This window comes from Moschus berezovskii, chromosome 27 (genome assembly GCF_049115385.1).
Source record: "Moschus berezovskii isolate FMDL1 chromosome 27, NW_MosBer_1.0, whole genome shotgun sequence".
NCBI lineage: Eukaryota > Metazoa > Chordata > Mammalia > Artiodactyla > Moschidae > Moschus > Moschus berezovskii.
This window is the reverse complement of record NC_142486.1, coordinates 32,704,946-32,721,395: the sequence shown is the minus strand read 5'-3', so window position 1 is coordinate 32,721,395 and position 16,450 is coordinate 32,704,946. Positions and strand designations below refer to the sequence as shown.

The 16,450-nt window shown below is 52.4% G+C and overlaps 1 protein-coding gene across 5 annotated transcripts in view; it reads left to right on the top strand.

Annotated features, from left to right (window-relative positions):
- CIITA (class II major histocompatibility complex transactivator) overlaps window positions 1–16,450 on the top strand; it is a 54,776-nt gene that overhangs the window by 31,646 nt on the left and 6,680 nt on the right. For 3 of the 5 annotated variants that reach the window (XM_055409488.2, XM_055409489.2, XM_055409490.2), the window contains exons 4-14: window positions 711–773; window positions 1,429–1,509; window positions 4,312–4,356; window positions 5,447–5,587; window positions 6,376–6,519; window positions 7,455–7,619; window positions 8,130–8,198; window positions 9,147–10,797; window positions 11,686–11,844; window positions 12,670–12,741; window positions 15,910–15,990. In XM_055409488.2, coding sequence (XP_055265463.2) covers window positions 711–773; window positions 1,429–1,509; window positions 4,312–4,356; window positions 5,447–5,587; window positions 6,376–6,519; window positions 7,455–7,619; window positions 8,130–8,198; window positions 9,147–10,797; window positions 11,686–11,844; window positions 12,670–12,741; window positions 15,910–15,990 — 2,671 coding nt within the window. The remainder of the gene's footprint in view (window positions 1–710; window positions 774–1,428; window positions 1,510–4,311; window positions 4,357–5,446; window positions 5,588–6,375; window positions 6,520–7,454; window positions 7,620–8,129; window positions 8,199–9,146; window positions 10,798–11,685; window positions 11,845–12,669; window positions 12,742–15,909; window positions 15,991–16,450) is intronic. The other 2 variants (XM_088833240.1, XM_088833241.1) reach the window with 2 other exon arrangements.

The following is a 16,450-nucleotide window of genomic DNA, read 5'->3' as shown; positions in this document are numbered from 1 at the left end:
CTTTCACTTTATTGAGTGTTTACTGTGTTCTGGCTACTGTATTAATTGCTTTAAATGCAGAGCCTCCAATCCTCACCATCCATCCCTGAGTTATAGGTACTATTTATTCTCATTACACAGATGAGGAAATAGGGGCCCAGAGAGGTTAAGTAGACCCAAGATAGTACAGCTAGTGGGGGCTAGGGGAGTAGAGCTGGAATTGAAGCTCAAACTCCAGACAACTCTGGGCTTCCCTGGTGGCTCAGCTGGTAAAGAATCCGCCTGCAATGTGGGAGACCTGGGTTTGATCCTTTGGTTGGGAAGATCCCCAGGTTGGGAAGATCCCCTGGAGAAGGGAAAGGCTAGCCACTCCGGTATTCTGTCCTGGAGAATTCCGTGGACTGTACAGTCCATGGGATCCCAAAGAGTCAGACATGACTGAGTGACTTTAACTTCACTTTCAAGACAAGTCTGCTATGCTGCAATGTACTACTTTATAGAAATAGAAAAGTTTGCATGGATATATATCATCCCTTTAATTCGATTAAGAGCCCAGGAAGGTTCAGTGTCCCTTCACTCATTTGATCATTCGTTCAGCACACATTTATTGAACCCCAGTGTCTGCCAAGTCCGAAGGGTCACAGTTCCCTGATACCCAGTCCAAGGCCAGGCGTACAATAAGCATTTGGTGAGAAATAGTTGATTGATGACGCTTTTCCTTGTCTGGGCAGCGGAATTGGACCAGTACGTCTTCCAGGACACCCAGCTGGAGGGCCTGAGCAAAGACATTTTCAGTAAGTTGACCAGTTCTTGTTTTCTTTTTAACTTTTTATTTTATATTTGTTTCCCTGCTGGTTCGGCCGGTAAAGAATCTGCCTGCAGTGCAGGAGACCTAGGTTTGATCCCTGCATTGGGAAGATCCCCTGGAGAAGGGAATGGCTACCCATTCTTGCCTGGAGAATTCCTTGGACAGAGGAGCCTGGCAGGCTACAGTCCATGGGGTCGCAAAGAGTCAGATGCGACTGAGTGACTTTCACTTTCACTTTTTATATTAGAGTACAGTTGATTAACAATGTTGTGATAGTTTCAGGTGGACAGTGAAGGGACTCAGCCATACATCCGTTCTCCCCCAAAGCCCCCTCCCACCCAAGCTGCCACATAACATTGAGCAAAGTTCCGTGTGCTATACAGTAGGTTCTTGTTGGTTATCCATTTTAAATATAGCAGTGTGTACATGTGATCTCAAACTCCCTAACTGTCCCTTGGCAGGGGGGTGGGGGGCAGTTCTTGGCTCAGCCTGCATTTCCTTCCTTGTTCCTGGGGGAGCACTGCAATACCCGAGGACCACCCCTCAATGAATGATCACATTCCCTCCCAGCGGAGTGTCAGTGGGGCCTCACCTTGGATGTCCACTGACTATGTGTTGGTATCTTTGGTTTTTCCCCAAAGTCGAGCACATAGGATTGGAAGAAATGATCAGCGAGAGTGTGGAGGTGCTGGAGGAAGCAGGGCAGAAAAGTCAGAAAAGACGTGAGTTATCCCCCGCCCCGTCCCTCCCCAACACCCTCCCCGCCACCCCCACTCTGTGATCTGACCCAGCCTTGCTTGCCTGCTGGCCCTGCCTTGGCTCTAAAATCTGGGACGGCTCCCAGTTGCTTTCCTCATGAGTCCTGTCTGCTCGGCCTGGGCTTGGGCGTCCTCCCACGTCTCCCCTCACCCCTGCTCCCTAGTGACACAGGGAGGAAGCCGATTGCCCAGGATCAACTGGCCCCTCTCCTGCTGGGTCTCTGACCCTGGCTATTTTGGGGTCCAAGTGGATCTCTGGGGTCTGGCTTCTCTTTCATCCTTAGTTGTCACCCCCTGTTTAAGGAAGAGCTCTTCAAGCACAGTTTTTCCCCAGCAAGACCTGGGTTTGAGTCCTGGATCTGTTATTTATAGTCCGTGTGAACTTGGGCAAGTACCTGCATCTCTCTGAGCCTCCTAGTCAGTCTCCCTGCCTCCTTAATCTGCCCTCACCTGGCAGCCAACATGGGCTTTTAAATACAAATCAGATCATATTGCTGCCCTGCTGACCTTCAGGGTTTCCCCAATGCCTCAGCAGTAAAGAATCCGCCTACCATGCCAGAGACTCCTTTGGTTGAATCCCTGGGTTGGGAAGATCCCCTGGAGGAGGAGATGGCAACCCACTCCAGTAATGCTTGCTTGGAGAATCCCATGGACTGAGAAGCCTGGCACACTACAGTCCATGGGTTCGCAAAGAGTCGAACACGACTGAAGCGACTGACACACATGCACGCTGACCCTCCAGTGGCTACAAAATACATACCACAAGGCCCGTGTGACCTGGTGCTTCCCATCTCCCCAAACTCACTGTGAGTCTCTGTTCCAGTCACTCCGCCTTCTTTCCATTCCTGTAACCCATGTGTCCTTTCCAGCCCCAGGGCCTTTGCACTTGCTGTTCTCGCTCTCTGAGATGCACCCCCCCACACACACTGCCACCACTTATTCCCATTATGGGCTTGGGAATCTCTCAGGTCTTGGCCAACATGTCACCTCCTCCTGAAAGCCTTCCTTGACTATGCTTTCCATATAACTTACCTCACCTATTTTCACCTTGTTTGTGTCTCTTTGTCTCTGTAGCACTTGTCACAATCTGGATTTATTTTATTTATTGCCTTTGCTTAGTTCCCCCACTATGAGGACCTTGTCCTTCTTACTTATCACTTCATCCCCAGCACCTGGCATGTGGCTGGCATGCAGGAGCACCTCAATAACTATCCATTGAATGAAAATTTCCATAAAATGGGCATAACAGTTGGTCACGTGCTTACTATGTGCCAGATCATGTATAAGCCCTGAACCTATTTATTGAATTTGAACAGGTGAACAGGTGCATGACATACAAATTCAAAACGTGCAAAGAATATTCAGTGGGGAAAAATCTCCCTCCCACCCTTTTCCCCCAGTCCCTGATTCTCCCTCTCTGAAGACAACCTGTGTTGCCAGTTCCCTTTTGGTCTTGTTAGAAATATTCTATTCAGGCACTTTTCTGGGGGTCCAGTGGTTAGGACTTCATACTGCCAACGCAGGGGCGTGGGTTCGATCCCTAGTCAGGCAACTCAGATCCCACATGCTGTGCAGTGTGGCCCAAAGATTAAAAGAAGAAGAAGAAGAAGAAATATTCTATTTGTCTAAAAGTCAGCTCTTAAAAACTACTTTTCCATGCAAGTGACCACCTCCGCTCTTCCGTGCCTGGCTTGCTTCGTGTAACGAGTCTGGGAGGTTATTTCTGTGGCACTGATGAAAGCGCATGGTCCTGCCTTCACGGAGTTTCCCTTCCTTCCTTCCTTCTTTCTTTTCCTTCCTCGCTCCCTCCCATCCTTTCTCTCTCCCTTTCTCTTTTTCTCTTCTTCCCTCCTTCCATCCTTATTTCTTTCTTTTCATTTCATAAACATTTCCCCTGATATTTTATTATGGAAAACTTCAACATACAGTAAAGGGGAAAGGGTTGTATTACAAGCAACCGAATACCCACCACTTATATTCTACCATTGGTGTTTGGCTATATCGTTTTGACGTGTCTCTAGCCATCCCTCTATTCATCCACCCACCCATCCATCCATGTTACTTCTGGAGCATTTCAAGGTAAATTGCGGATACCAGTACCACTCCATACGTCCTTCAGTGTCCAAGTTCTTTTTAGGGGGGTGAACTATAATTTGCTCCATCAGCCTCTTGCTAAGGGACACATAGGGGTTTTCTCTCATGCTTAATACTCACTCACTGATTTCCAATGCACTCCTGCAAAGTGGGAATCACTGCCCCCCGTTTTAGACATGAGAGGTCAAAGGCTCAGAGATGCTATGAGGCAGATATACACAGCTAGGAAGGCTCCAAAGGCAGGTTGTTTTTTCTTTTTATCATTATTATTGTTATTTTTTTTAACTCAAACTCCTCTTAGGAATTCCCGGGCACTCGGGTGGTTAAGACTCCATGATTCCATTACCGGAGGCAAGGGTTCGATCCCTGCTCAGGGAACTAAGATCCCACAGCCTTGCAGTGCTGCCAAGTAAAGTTTAAAAACAAAACAAACCTCCTCTGTGTCCCCTCTGTGGTTCCGCCTCCCCCTGTGCTTCATTGCCCCGGGTGCTTCAAGATGGGGTTCTGGCTCAAGCCGATGAGTAGGGGCAGAAATGGTTGGGGGCGGGGAGGGAAAGGGACCCCAAGACCACTTCCCAGTCACTTAAGGCAAGGCCTGCTGAGGCCCGTGAACCCCTCCGGCCTTGGAACACCCCTACCCTGGGGCTCATGACCATGGTGTTCTCTCTGTAGCCTTCCCAGAGGAGCTGCCTGCAGATCTGAAGCACCGGAAGCTAGGTGAGCAGGACAGGTGGGCAGGAAAGTGGGGGCCCCTTCAGGTTCACACAGAAACTGGCATTTGAAGGTCAGGGTTCAGAGAGGCGAAGCTGCTTGTCTGAGATCACACAGCAAGTGAGACGCAAGGCTAGGATTCAAACCGAGATCATGATTCCATAGCCCATTGCTCTGAAGTTCAAGGACTGCTGGAAGATTCCACTCCTCCTACAAAGCCCCTCAAAGGATGCCTCCCTCCTCTTAACTCGGAGGCAGAGCTGAGATCCCGCACCCCCCACCCCCACCACCTAGTTCCACTGCGCCTGCAGGTCGCACGTCTCCTTGCAGATTGTAGTCACCTCGGATCGGCTGGTTACCCAGTGTCCTCCTGCCCTCCTTACAGGCCCCAGGCCTCAGTGAGCCTCTCCTCCATGCTCACCATCCCCACCCCACCGCCCTCCAGATGCTTCCTCCCCTCCCTCCTTTCCCCTCCCTTCCCCTCCCTTCTCACTTGATTGGTTTTGCAAAGCTGGGGAGACCAGCCTCTCTGTGGGGAACAGATTGAGGAATGAAAGCCTCCTAGTCTGATGGAGGAAGGCTGGTCCCTGCCCTCAGCAAACACTATTGTGATGGAGAAGTCAGGGGTCCTGCCCGCTAAGATGATGGAGAAACAGTCGCCGTCTTCACGGAGCTCCCAGTCTGATGGGGGAGCCAAGTGTCCACCCTCCAAGGACTTCAAATTAACAGAGGAGATAAATTTCTGCCTCAGACTGATGGGCAGTATTGGGGTCTCTTAGGGTCCCTAGGGGCTCGGTGACTGGCTGTAGAGCGTGACAGGGGCTTGGGCTAACAGGTCTGCCTGCCCCTAGGTTTCCATGGTAGGAAGAGCTCAGGACCCAGTCATAAAGAGGAGGCTGGGGCTGGGGACTGCCTAGCCCAGAGCAGTTGCTGAATTGAAACCAGCTTCACCCAGGCCTGAGGACAGGTGTTTCCTTCCACTGCCAGCAGAGAGATCCACCCTGCCCTCCTCCACCCCCAAGAAGGCCCCTCCAGACACCACCCACCCCCTCCACCCAGATCTCACCCAGCCTCTAACACGCCCCCTTCCTCACAGCCGAGCCCCTCACCATGCCTGTGGTGACTGGCACTTTCCTGGTGGGGCCAGTGAGTGACTGCTTGGCTCAGCCCTGCCTGCCGCCTCCTGCTCTGTTCAACACGGAGCCAGCATCCAGCCAGACCCGGCTGAAGGACCCGGGTATGTTAGGGGCTCCAAAAGGGTGGGCTTCCCCGCTCCCTGGAGGTGCCCCAGGAGTGGCAGTGGCAGCAGGGATGGAATTCCTCCCCTTGCCAGTGTCTCCTCCACATCTGTCCCAGCCAGTCCGGTCCTCGGGTCCCCATCCACTCAGTCTGTGCTGGAGAATATGCCTGGGAGGAAACGCATCCCTGGGAGATGCAGCAGGGGATCCCCTCCAATTAGGGAAGTCACCCGCCAGCCCTGTGCTTCCATCAGCTATCAGCTGAGCACCCTCTCTGTGGGTGCCAGCAATGCCACCAAGGGCAGGCCCACCCCAGCCCTTTATAAGGGAGTCAGATATTCACTGGGGCTTCCCTGGTGACTCAGACGGTAAAGAATCTGCCTGCAATGTAGGAGAACCGGGTTCCCCAGGGAGGGAATGGCAACCCACTCCAGGATTCTTGCCTGGAGAATTCCATGGACAGAGGAGCCTGGTGGGCTACAGTCCATGGGGTCACAAAGAGTCATGACTGAGCGACTAACACTTTCACTTTTTTTCCCACTAGATATTAACTCAGATGTTAATGAAGGGACTTCCCTGATGGTCCAGTGGTTAAGACTCTGCACTTCCATTGCAGGGGGGCGGGGCTGATCGCTGGACCAGGGATCTGGGAACTAAGATCCCACATGCTGTGTGCGGTGCTGCCAAAAATAATAATAATAATTTTTCTAGATAATTGAAATATATATATATATATTTTAAAAGATTCTAATGGAGAATCCAAAATCACCTTCTCTGTCTCTTACAGCGCCCCCTTCCAGTTCCTTGTTGAGCTGCCTGAGTCTTCCCGCAGGAAACATTCAGATTATCCCCACTCTCTCCACTCTGCCCCAGGGGCTCTGGCCAATCTCAGGGACTGGGACAGGGGTCTCCAGTATACTCATCTACCCAAGTGAGTGTGTGAACCTGAGCTCCCCACCTGCTCTGCCTGGGACCTGACTGCTCCTGTATCCCATTCCCCACGCCCCACTCCCACCCAGGTATTTGACAGGTGTAGCCTAGCACCTTCTCATGATCTTCCTTCCCCAGAACACCCTTCTCTGTCCCCATTTCCCAAAAATCAAAGCAGAGGAGCAGAGCTCCACAACATGGTCTGAGTGGACCAGGTACCCACCAAATGGCTAAGTGACCTTTTTTGGGTCACTTTCCCTCACTAAGCCTTCTTTAAAAAAAAAAAAAAACAACTTTATTATGTTTTAAAATCACAATATCATTGCACGCTAATTAAAAAGCCAAACAATAAGAGATTCTTACTAGAGTTCCTGAGTCTCCCCCTCACTCTTTTAGTATACCGTTGTGAACAGTTTGGTATGCATCCTTGCATTGCTTTCTCTGAATTGTCTTGTTTCCAGGTCAGCAAAATGGTCCCTGCTGACCTGCCCCATTGAAGGGTTGTAGATTGTCTAAGGGAAGGCATGCATTGGGCTCTCAGGGATGGGAGAGAGAATGCACCTAGGGGATGTTTCCATTCAGTTCAAGAGCTTCCTTTGAAGGTCCTCACCAGTTTTTGCATACTGCCCCAGGAGCAAGAGAGTGTTCTGGGTATCTAGGTAAACAAGCTCTGACCACATAGTGGGGAAAGTGCCTGGTAGCATTTGCCCTTAAGCTCCCTATGAAATGATTGTTTTCATTTCACAGATGGGAAAACCAAGGCTCCAGGAACTAGCTGTAACTCCAGAGCTCTTTCCTCAACTCCATCCTGAAATGACTTCCTTGGGAAGTTCCCATCCACTTTCCTCAGACCCCCAGCCCCACAGCCTTATTTAGGGAAGGGGTGACCCAAGTGGGCTCCTAGCTGATTCTATACTCCTTTCCCATCTCCTGTAGGTGAGATGCCCCCGGCCAGCCAAACACCCCCCTCCAGCGGGCCTGCTGTCCAGAGCCTTCCCAAGTCCTCAGACCGGCCAGGCTCCGCCAGCCCCTTTGCCCCATCTGCCGCTGACCTCCCCAGCATGCCCGAACCAGCCCTGACCTCCCGTGCAAACCTGACAGGTAGGAATCAACTTGACCTCTGAGAGTTACAGAAAACAGAACTAAAGGTTCTGGGGGAAGGAATTGCCTCAGACAACAAGATCCACCCATAGAGCTGCCTGCAGGGACTGGCAAGTTGTATATGTGCAAAACAGGACAGGGTGTCCTGGGCGGTGGGTGCATGGCAGTGTGGGCGAGGGGAACGACAGGAGAATCCGTGTCAAATCTCAGCAGCTTGCTACGTGGCAGGAAAATGGGCTTAATGCAGCCTGATCTGAATTGCCAGCAGAACCTGGAGATCTTGATTTTAGCATACGCATTGTGATTTCTGAAACACTGGTGAAAATTTTAAAAGTACAGCCAGCCAAAGAAAGACATCTTTGAGTAGGATACAGCCTCAGGTCAGCACCTGGGGACACTCAGCCCATGTCAGCTCTGCCCTTGGCATACTCAAGGGACTGATGACCCAGAGGGAGGAGGTCCCCGGGGTGCTCCTCACCCTAACTCTAACCCCAGCTTCTTCCCCTCCAGAGGATGAGATGTCCCCCACCAAGTGCCCGGCAGCTGGCGGGGCCTCCGGCAAACTTCCCAAGTGGCCTGGTGAGTGGTGGCAGGGTCCCTCGCTCGTTGGCTCTCTCACTCATTCATTCACACGCTCACTGGGTCCCACCATCATCCATTCATTCATTCCACCAGTCACACCCACACTTAGAGAAAGGTTCGCTGAGGACCTGTCCCCCGTGAGCCCATGCTGTGTGTCAGCGTTTTCTTGTTTGCAAAGCTGGGAGAATGAAGGAGGGAAGGTGGGTGACTGAGAGAGTGGGTGATGAGCGTGAGAGGGTGGAAATGAAGGGGTGACTTAGAGAACGGCCAGACGGCTGAGCTGGACTCTGTCCCAGATACACTTAAACTTACAGGCCGATGAGATGTAGTCAAGTGGCCAACAACCCCAGTATGATCCCCACTTTACAGGGGAGGAAACCGAAGCATAGTGGGGCACCTCACATGCTCAAGAGAGCAGTAAAACGTTGACCCAGACTCATGGATTCTACCATCTTAGCTCTTAACACCCCTCCCCCCATGGCCTCCCTATGGTGAGCAAATAAAAGAATGTTAGCAACAAGATCCTGCTGTCTGGCACAGGGTCTCGCTCAATGTTATGTGACAACCTCAGTCGGAGGGGAGTCTGGCGGAGAATGGGTCCATGTACATGTCTGGCTGAGTTGCTTTGCAGGGCACCTGAAACTATTGCAATATCGTTGATCGGCTATATCCCAATATAAAATAAAAAGTTAAAAAACAATGAAGGCTAGCGAGTAAATGGAGTGGACAGATAATCAAGTGAGATGAGGGTATGCCTGGGTGTAAGAAGGAATAAATGAGTGTGTGGGTAGCTGGGTGAGGCCGCTAATCAAGAAAGCACTTAGGGAAGGCTGAGATGAATGGATGAAGAAGCTAGTGACGGGGGCCAGCCTGGCCTCACAGTGGCCAGTCCTGCCACGAGCATCCTCTCCTCCCCCCAACCCACACACCCTTTGACCTGAGCAGAGAGCGTGGAGCATTTCTACCAGTCGCTACGGGACAAATACCAGGCCCAGCCCGCCGGCCCAGAAGGCACCCTGGTGGAGATGGACCTGGTGAGGGTGAGGCTGGAGAAGAGCAGCGGGAAGAGCCAGGAGAGAGAGCTGGCCACCCTGGACTGGGCAGAGCGGCACCCGGCCCGAGGGGGTCTGGCCGAGGTGCTGCTGGCTGCCAGCGACCGTGGGCAGCCCCGAGAGACACGGGTGATCGCTGTGCTGGGCAAAGCGGGACACGGGAAGAGTCACTGGGCCCGGACCGTGAGCAGCGCCTGGGCCTGCGGCCAGCTGCCACAGTACGACTTTGTCTTCTGTGTCCCCTGCCACCGTTTGGATCGTCCGGGAACCTCCTACCGCCTGCAGGATCTGCTGTCCTCCCTGGGCCCGCAGCCACTGCCAGTGGACGACGAGGTCTTCAGTTACATCGCGAGGAGGCCCAACCGCATCCTGCTCATCCTGGATGCCTTCGAGGAGCTGGAAGCCCACGACGGCTCCCTGCACAGCGCGGGGGGCCCTGGGTCGGCAGAGCCCCGCTCCCTCCGGGGGCTGCTGGCGGGCCTCCTCCAGCGCAAGCTGCTGCGGGGCTGCACCCTGCTGCTCACGGCCCGGCCCCGGGGCCGCCTGGCCCAGAGCCTGAGCAAGGCGGACGCCCTGTTTGAGGTGGCTGGCTTCTCGGCCCAGCAGGCTGAGACCTACGTGAAGCGTTACTTTGAGTTGGAGGGGACCGCTGAGCACCAAGAGAGGGCCCTGGCGCTCCTGCGGGCCCAGCCGTTCCTCCTGAGCCACAGCCACAGCCCCACTGTGTGCCGGGCCATGTGCCAGCTTGCGGAGGCCCTTCTGCAGCAGAGTGATGAAGCCCAGCTGCCCTCCACGCTCACAGGCCTCTACGTGGGCCTGCTAGGCCCAGCAGCCCGCGACGGCCCTCCAGGGGCCCTGGCGGGACTGGCCAGGCTGGCCTGGGAACTGGGCCGTGCACACCAGAGCGGCCTAAAGGAGGGCTGCTTCCTGTCGGCAGAGGCGAGGGCCTGGGCTGTGTCCCAAGGCTGGTTGCGGCCCACCCCGGGGGCCCTGGAGACCGAGCTGGCCTTCTCCAGCTTCCTCCTGCAGTGCTTCCTGGGGGCCGTGTGGCTGGCTCTGAGCGGCGAAATCAAGGACAAGGAGCTGCCACAGTATCTGGCCTTGACCCCAAGGAAGAAGAGGCCCTATGACAACTGGCTGGAGGGTGTACCGCGCTTCTTGGTCGGACTGGTCTTCCAGCCTTGCACCAGCTGCCTGGGTGCCCTGGCAGGGCCGGCGGCCTCCACATCGGTGGGCAGGAAGCAGAAGGTGCTCACGAGGTACCTGAAGCGGCTGCAGCCCGGGACTCTGCAGGCGGGGCGGCTGCTGGAGCTGCTGCACTGTGCCCACGAGGCACTGGACCCCGGGCTTTGGCAGCACGTGCTGCAGGGGCTCCCGGCCCGCCTCTCCTTCCTGGGCACGCGGCTCACACCTCCCGACACCCACGTGCTGGGCAGCGCCCTGGAGGCGGCGGGCCGAGACTTCTCCCTGGACCTCCGCAGCACTGGCGTCAACCCCTCCGGACTGGGGAGCCTTGTGGGACTCAGCTGTGTCACCCGTTTCAGGTGAGGGTCAGGGACAGGAGAGGGGGCTTCTTGGCCTTGGGCGCCTACAGTGTGTCTTGGTGCTGAGCCCAGTGCTGACTCCTTGGGGGGGTCTCATTTAGAATGAATGGCAGCCAGATGAGGGCAGAAGTGATGCCATCCTTTTGAAACTGAAGCTCAGAGAGGGACAGTAACTTGCCCGAGGTCACACAGCCAGGGAAGGACAGCATCATTCTTTCTACCAGAATGTGAAGACTGGCCTTAAGCCAGGCACTGGGCCATGTCTAGAATCTAAGACTGATCTGGGTTTGAATTCATTTTCTTCTCTTCATCCCTTGGAGATGGAAACCCCATCAAGTCACCATTTTTTCATGGTGGGATTAAGGCCAGAGCCTCCCTCAACCTCTCTGCCTCCATTCTCCTGTTCCACTCCACATTATATTCCATCATCAGCACAATCTCCCTAGAAATTGCATCTGATCATATTCCATCCTTGCTTCCAATCTTTCAGAGGCGCCCTACCTCCCTCAGGATGCAGTATAAATTCCTTAAATCAAGGAATCTAAATCCTTCAGTGATCTGTTTGATCATTTAATCACCAGAGAATCTCTTCCACCTTCTCCCTAAGTATAATTTACCCATTCTGTAAGGTCTACAACATTGTCATTCAAGTGAGAATTTTCCACTGAACTTCCTGGTAGCCAGAGCAAAAAGGGAAATAAAACCATTGAGAGAGTTGAGTAAACAGAAGAATTGATAAGGGCTTGACTGGTCATGCAAGACTTTCTAGAGGAAGTAGGGGTTGTGTTGAGGAAGGAAAGTATCTGAATAGGTAGGAGGTCCCCTTCATGGAGCTGCCCCCCCTCCCCCATTATGGTCTAGCCTGGGTCTGAGGCCCTTCCTTCACAGGGCTGCATTGAGTGACACTGTGGAACTGTGGGAGTCCCTGCAGCAGCGTGGGGAGGCCAAGCTACTCCGGGCAGTGGAGGAGAAGTTCACCATTGAGCCTTTCAAGGCCAACTCCATGAAAGATGTGGAAGACCTCGGCAATCTCGTGCAGATCCAGAGGTGAGGGGGAGGGGGCATGGGAGGTGGTCCAGGCCGCATAGGACTTAGTATTAAGTTCATCATGAGCATTTCCAGTGCCTCCTCTTTTGGGGGAACCTCCCATGCCCCTCTCCATCCCTGGGAAATGACCATCTAGAATCTCTCACTGCGGTCGCCACCGAGGCAGAAACCCCAGGATCTATCACTGTGTCCACTTCAGAACTTGCCATCATAGACCCACTTCTTTCCCAGCTAAATCTAAGGACACACCCTCAGGGACTTCCTTGGTGGTCTGGTGGTTAAGACTCTGCCTTCCAATGCAGGGGTCATGGGTTTGATCCTTGGCCAGGGAACTAAGGCCCCACATGCTGTGAGGTGCAACCAAAATGTTTTACAAAAATAAATAAAGCCAAGGGGATATTCTCTCCTACTAAGTGTTCATCCAGTCACACAAGTGACACCAGGGCCACCTTTCAAGGCAGCCAGGACCAGTATCCCCATTTTATAGAGGGCAGAGGTCTAAGGTTGAGATGGCAGAGGAGACGTGACCGCAGGACAGCTGTCACTCCCTCGTTGCTTCATCATGCATTCTCTGAGCACTTTCTGTACTCTGTCTGGGGTGGGTGTGGGTAATGCCTCCTCTAAGGCTCTTTTGTGTGAAACGCACAGTGATGCCTTAACAATATCCTTTTCGGAGGTGCTTTTCTTTTTAACAAGGGGACAATAGAAGCCTGAGGAAGGCTGTCCTTCCAGGGAATTCTGGGCACTGGGGCACTAAGATACAAAGGAAGGGGCTCAGTGACGGCACGGTGCCAGCTCTCCACTAACGTTGCCCATTCTCTCCAGGACAAGAAGCTCCTCTGAAGCAGCAGCTGGGGAGCTCCCTGCTGTCCGAGACTTAAAGAAGTTGGAGTTTGCGTAAGCCAAGGGGTGGATTATCTCGGGTTCCCACGAGGCTTCTCCTCCAGCATTAACTGGGCTGGTGCCACCAGAATGCAGATAGACCCTCAGAATTATTCTTATCCTCTCGTCCCACCCGCCGCCCCCCCCCCCCCCCCCCCCCCGCCACCCCGCCACTCTGGAAACCAGCTTTCAGCAGCTGGGGCATGGCCAATCCAGGCTAGTCCTGGAGGGTCTCACAGGTAAAGCTAACCAGCCCATTTGCTGGTGAAGATGCTCATCCACATCCACTCATTCAACAGATCTACTCCTATGGCCGAGGCCACTGTTCTCAATCAGCTTGCTGTCCGGTGTAAAATTACCACCTGCTGCTGTGGTTAGTGGGTAGAAACTCAAGGGCTATGAGAATGCAGACTTAGGGGGCTTCCTGGAGGAGGTGATTGAAGCACTGAAGCTAGGCAAAGGAATGGGAATGAACCATGCTGGGTGGAGAAATTGTTATTATCTCCCCATTGTACAGAAGCAAACACTGAGGCCTAGAGGTTGTCCAAAGTCACAAATGTCAGATCAGCCCGGCTTTCTCTTGCTCCAGTGCAGGAAAAAGCTAAATTCATAGTTGGACCTTGTTAGGGATTTTAAATCATCTGACGATTAGGAAGGAATTATTAAGCACCTACAGTGTACTCAGTGCCTTTTGTATATAATCTCATTAATTTTAAGAGCTGGGAGATAGTCATTATTGCCCCCATTTTACAGATGAGGAAACTGAGGCCTAGTGAGATTAAGTAACTTGTCCAGGGTCCTCGACAGGGCACCCACAATCTGCCTATTCCCTCTGATCATTGCTCCCCTGGCCCTCCGGAAAAAGCCAAGCATTTCTTCTTTTGAACAGAGAGAGACAAGATGCCAAATTTGTGCAGAGGTTAAAAAAAAAAAAGTGTTGCTGAAAAGAGGAAACACATGAAAACAAGTACCAAGGACCCATTCTGGCTCTGAATTATTTTCAGCTTCAAAAGCCCCTAGCTCGAGGTTGGAACTGTGCTCTGGGGAGCAGCAGCCGTGGGGTGGAACACAGTCCAAAACCCGGAGGTAGCCACCTGCGGGCCAGAAGCCCTAAGAAGTTCTGAGGAAAGCAGGAAGGAAGGAAGGGACTATTTTGGGCGTGTGACTGGCAGCTACCCTGTCCAGTGCCCTGTTGATCTCACCTGCCTATGGATGAGGCCGCTCAGCCACTCGGAACCCAGCAGGGGCTGTGCTGGTGTACGCTTCTCCCGATTCAGCCCCCCTTTACCTCTTCAGCCTTGCTCCTGCACTCTGCAGCCACGAGCATCCTCTTGATGGTTTTCAACCTCACTAGGTCTGGTCTGACCCCTGGGCCTTTGCACTGGCTGTGCCTTCTGCCCAGGACTCTTTTCCCCAGGTGTCTGCATGGCCCATGCCCACACTTTCTTCTGGTTTTCAGCAAGAGAGATCTTTTCTTTCTAAAAAAAAAAAAAACTTTAAAAAATTTCATTTATTTATTATATTTGGCTTTCCTAGATCTCAGTTGCAGCCTGAAGGATCTTTGTTGCTTCATGCGGGATTTTTTTCCTTGCGGTGTATGAACTCTCTAATTGTGGCACGCAGGCTTTGTTTCTCCGTGGTGTGTGGGATCTTAGATTCCCCCACCAGGGACTGAACCTGTATCCCCTGCATTGCAAGGTGCAGTCTTAACCACTGGACCACTGTGGAAATCCCTGAGAGAGACCTTTTCTGTCCCCCATATTTGAAAGGTCGATTCTGCCCAGCTCGCGCTGGCCTTTTCTCTGTATCACTTATAATCTCCCGAACTAGACAGTTTACCAGTTTCTCTGATTATCCATCTTGCCCCTTGGTATGTTAGCTCCACGAGTCTTTGATTTTTGTCTGTTTTGTTCACGGAGATCTGCATTGACAGGTTTGATGGGTCTGGCACCCGATAGGCAAGCAATCAATATTTAGTAAATGAATTCCTTAATCTTTTTAAAAACCTTCTAAAACTGGGACTAAATTTGAGAAGACTGAGACTCAGAGGTGAAGGGATTTGTCCAAAAGGCCCCAGAGAAGCTAAGTGAAAAGTGTTAGTCGCTCAGTCATCTCCAACTCTTTGCGACCCCGTGGACTATAGCCCACCAGGCTCCTCTGTCTGTGGAATTCTCCAGGCAAGAATACTGGAGTGGGTTGCCATTTCCTTCTCCAGGGGATCTTCCTGACCCAGGGATGGAACCCAGGTCTCCTGCATTGCAGGCATATTCTTTATCATCTGAGCCAACTTCGAAGCCTGCCCAGATTCAAGTCAGATTTCTGATCCCCATCTCGTGACCTTTCATTAAGACTGATGATTCCCAGACTTTGGGGTTTCAAAGATTGAGAATATTTCAAAGTGAATTTCAGTGACTCTGTGCAGTTAACATCTTTTAATTTATATCAGGTATGTTCATTCAAACAAATGAAATAACCACTGATGGTACCATAATTTTATAAAAAATGAAACATTATAATGTCAAAAAAAGTTCAAAGGATATAATTTCAGAATAAAAGATGGTTCTTTACCTTGAGTAATTTAACCATATTGAAAAAAAGAGAGAGCCCTTTGTTGTTTTTATTTTTCTCGTTCCTTTGAAGTCTGTTCTAAATGTCCATCCAGACTGTGTGGCCTTACGTGAGTTAGTTAATCTCTCTGTGCCTTGGTTTCCCCATCTGTAAAATGGGACTAAGAAGGGATCCTAGTTCAGAGCCATTTTACATGAGATCTGAGTGATGAACCTGGCATGTTCTTGGCATATAAAAAGTGCCCAAGAAGTGGTTCTGTTTGTTATGAAATAGCAATGGAAAATATGTAAGCTGTCTTTCTCAGGGCTGGAGCTGGGTCCTCAGGCCAGCATTTGGGAACCATTTCCCCAGGCCAGGGTGGGAGAAGGGCACACATGGATGATGGCAGGCGTGAGACCTGGCTCCTCGCAGAGATGAAGGCTGGGGAGCCCCCCGCCGGGAGCCCAGCAGGCCTCTCGAGTGGATTTTGTGAAATCTGCCTGAAGTAGAAAGGATTGGGGTCCCCCCAGGTGGGGCAGGGCGGAGGTAAGGCCTCAGGTGGGCCTGCCTGCTGTGGGGTTGAGTAGCGGGGCCGTGGCTGTTTCAGGGCCCTTGACTCTGCTCTTTGCCTCCTAGGCTAGGCCCTGTCTTGGGCCCACAGGCTTTTCCTAAACTGGTGAAGATCCTCGAGGCTTTTACTTCCCTTCAGCATCTGGAGTGAGTATAAACCCTGGAATTTCTCCAGACCCTGGCCCTGTTTGTCCCTTGCTCCCTGCTTCCTTAGTGTGGCTGGTGTGAATGGCCGGATGTCCCCACTGCAGGGAAGGGACGAGAGATGGAAACAGTAAAAAGGAGTTGAATCCTTTTGTGGCCTTTGAGACCCTTTTGCCCTCTTCTGTTGCTCCCAGCAACCCCACGGGGGATGTAGGGGTGAGGAACGTGATCACAGTTGCCCCAGCTCATGGGGTTCCCAGGAAGGGAAACAGAGACTCAGGTCCATGGGGAGTCAGAGCCTTGTCCCCTGATTGGCCACCTGGTGCTCCCAGGCGATGAAGACTTGCTCTCGTATTCTCAGAGCTCAGCTGCATCTGGCCATGGTGTGTCCAGGGAGTAGGGGGATCGGAGGAGGCTGCTGCTGGGTTGGAGGGTCAGGTGGCCTCTGGGGTGCTGGCTGATG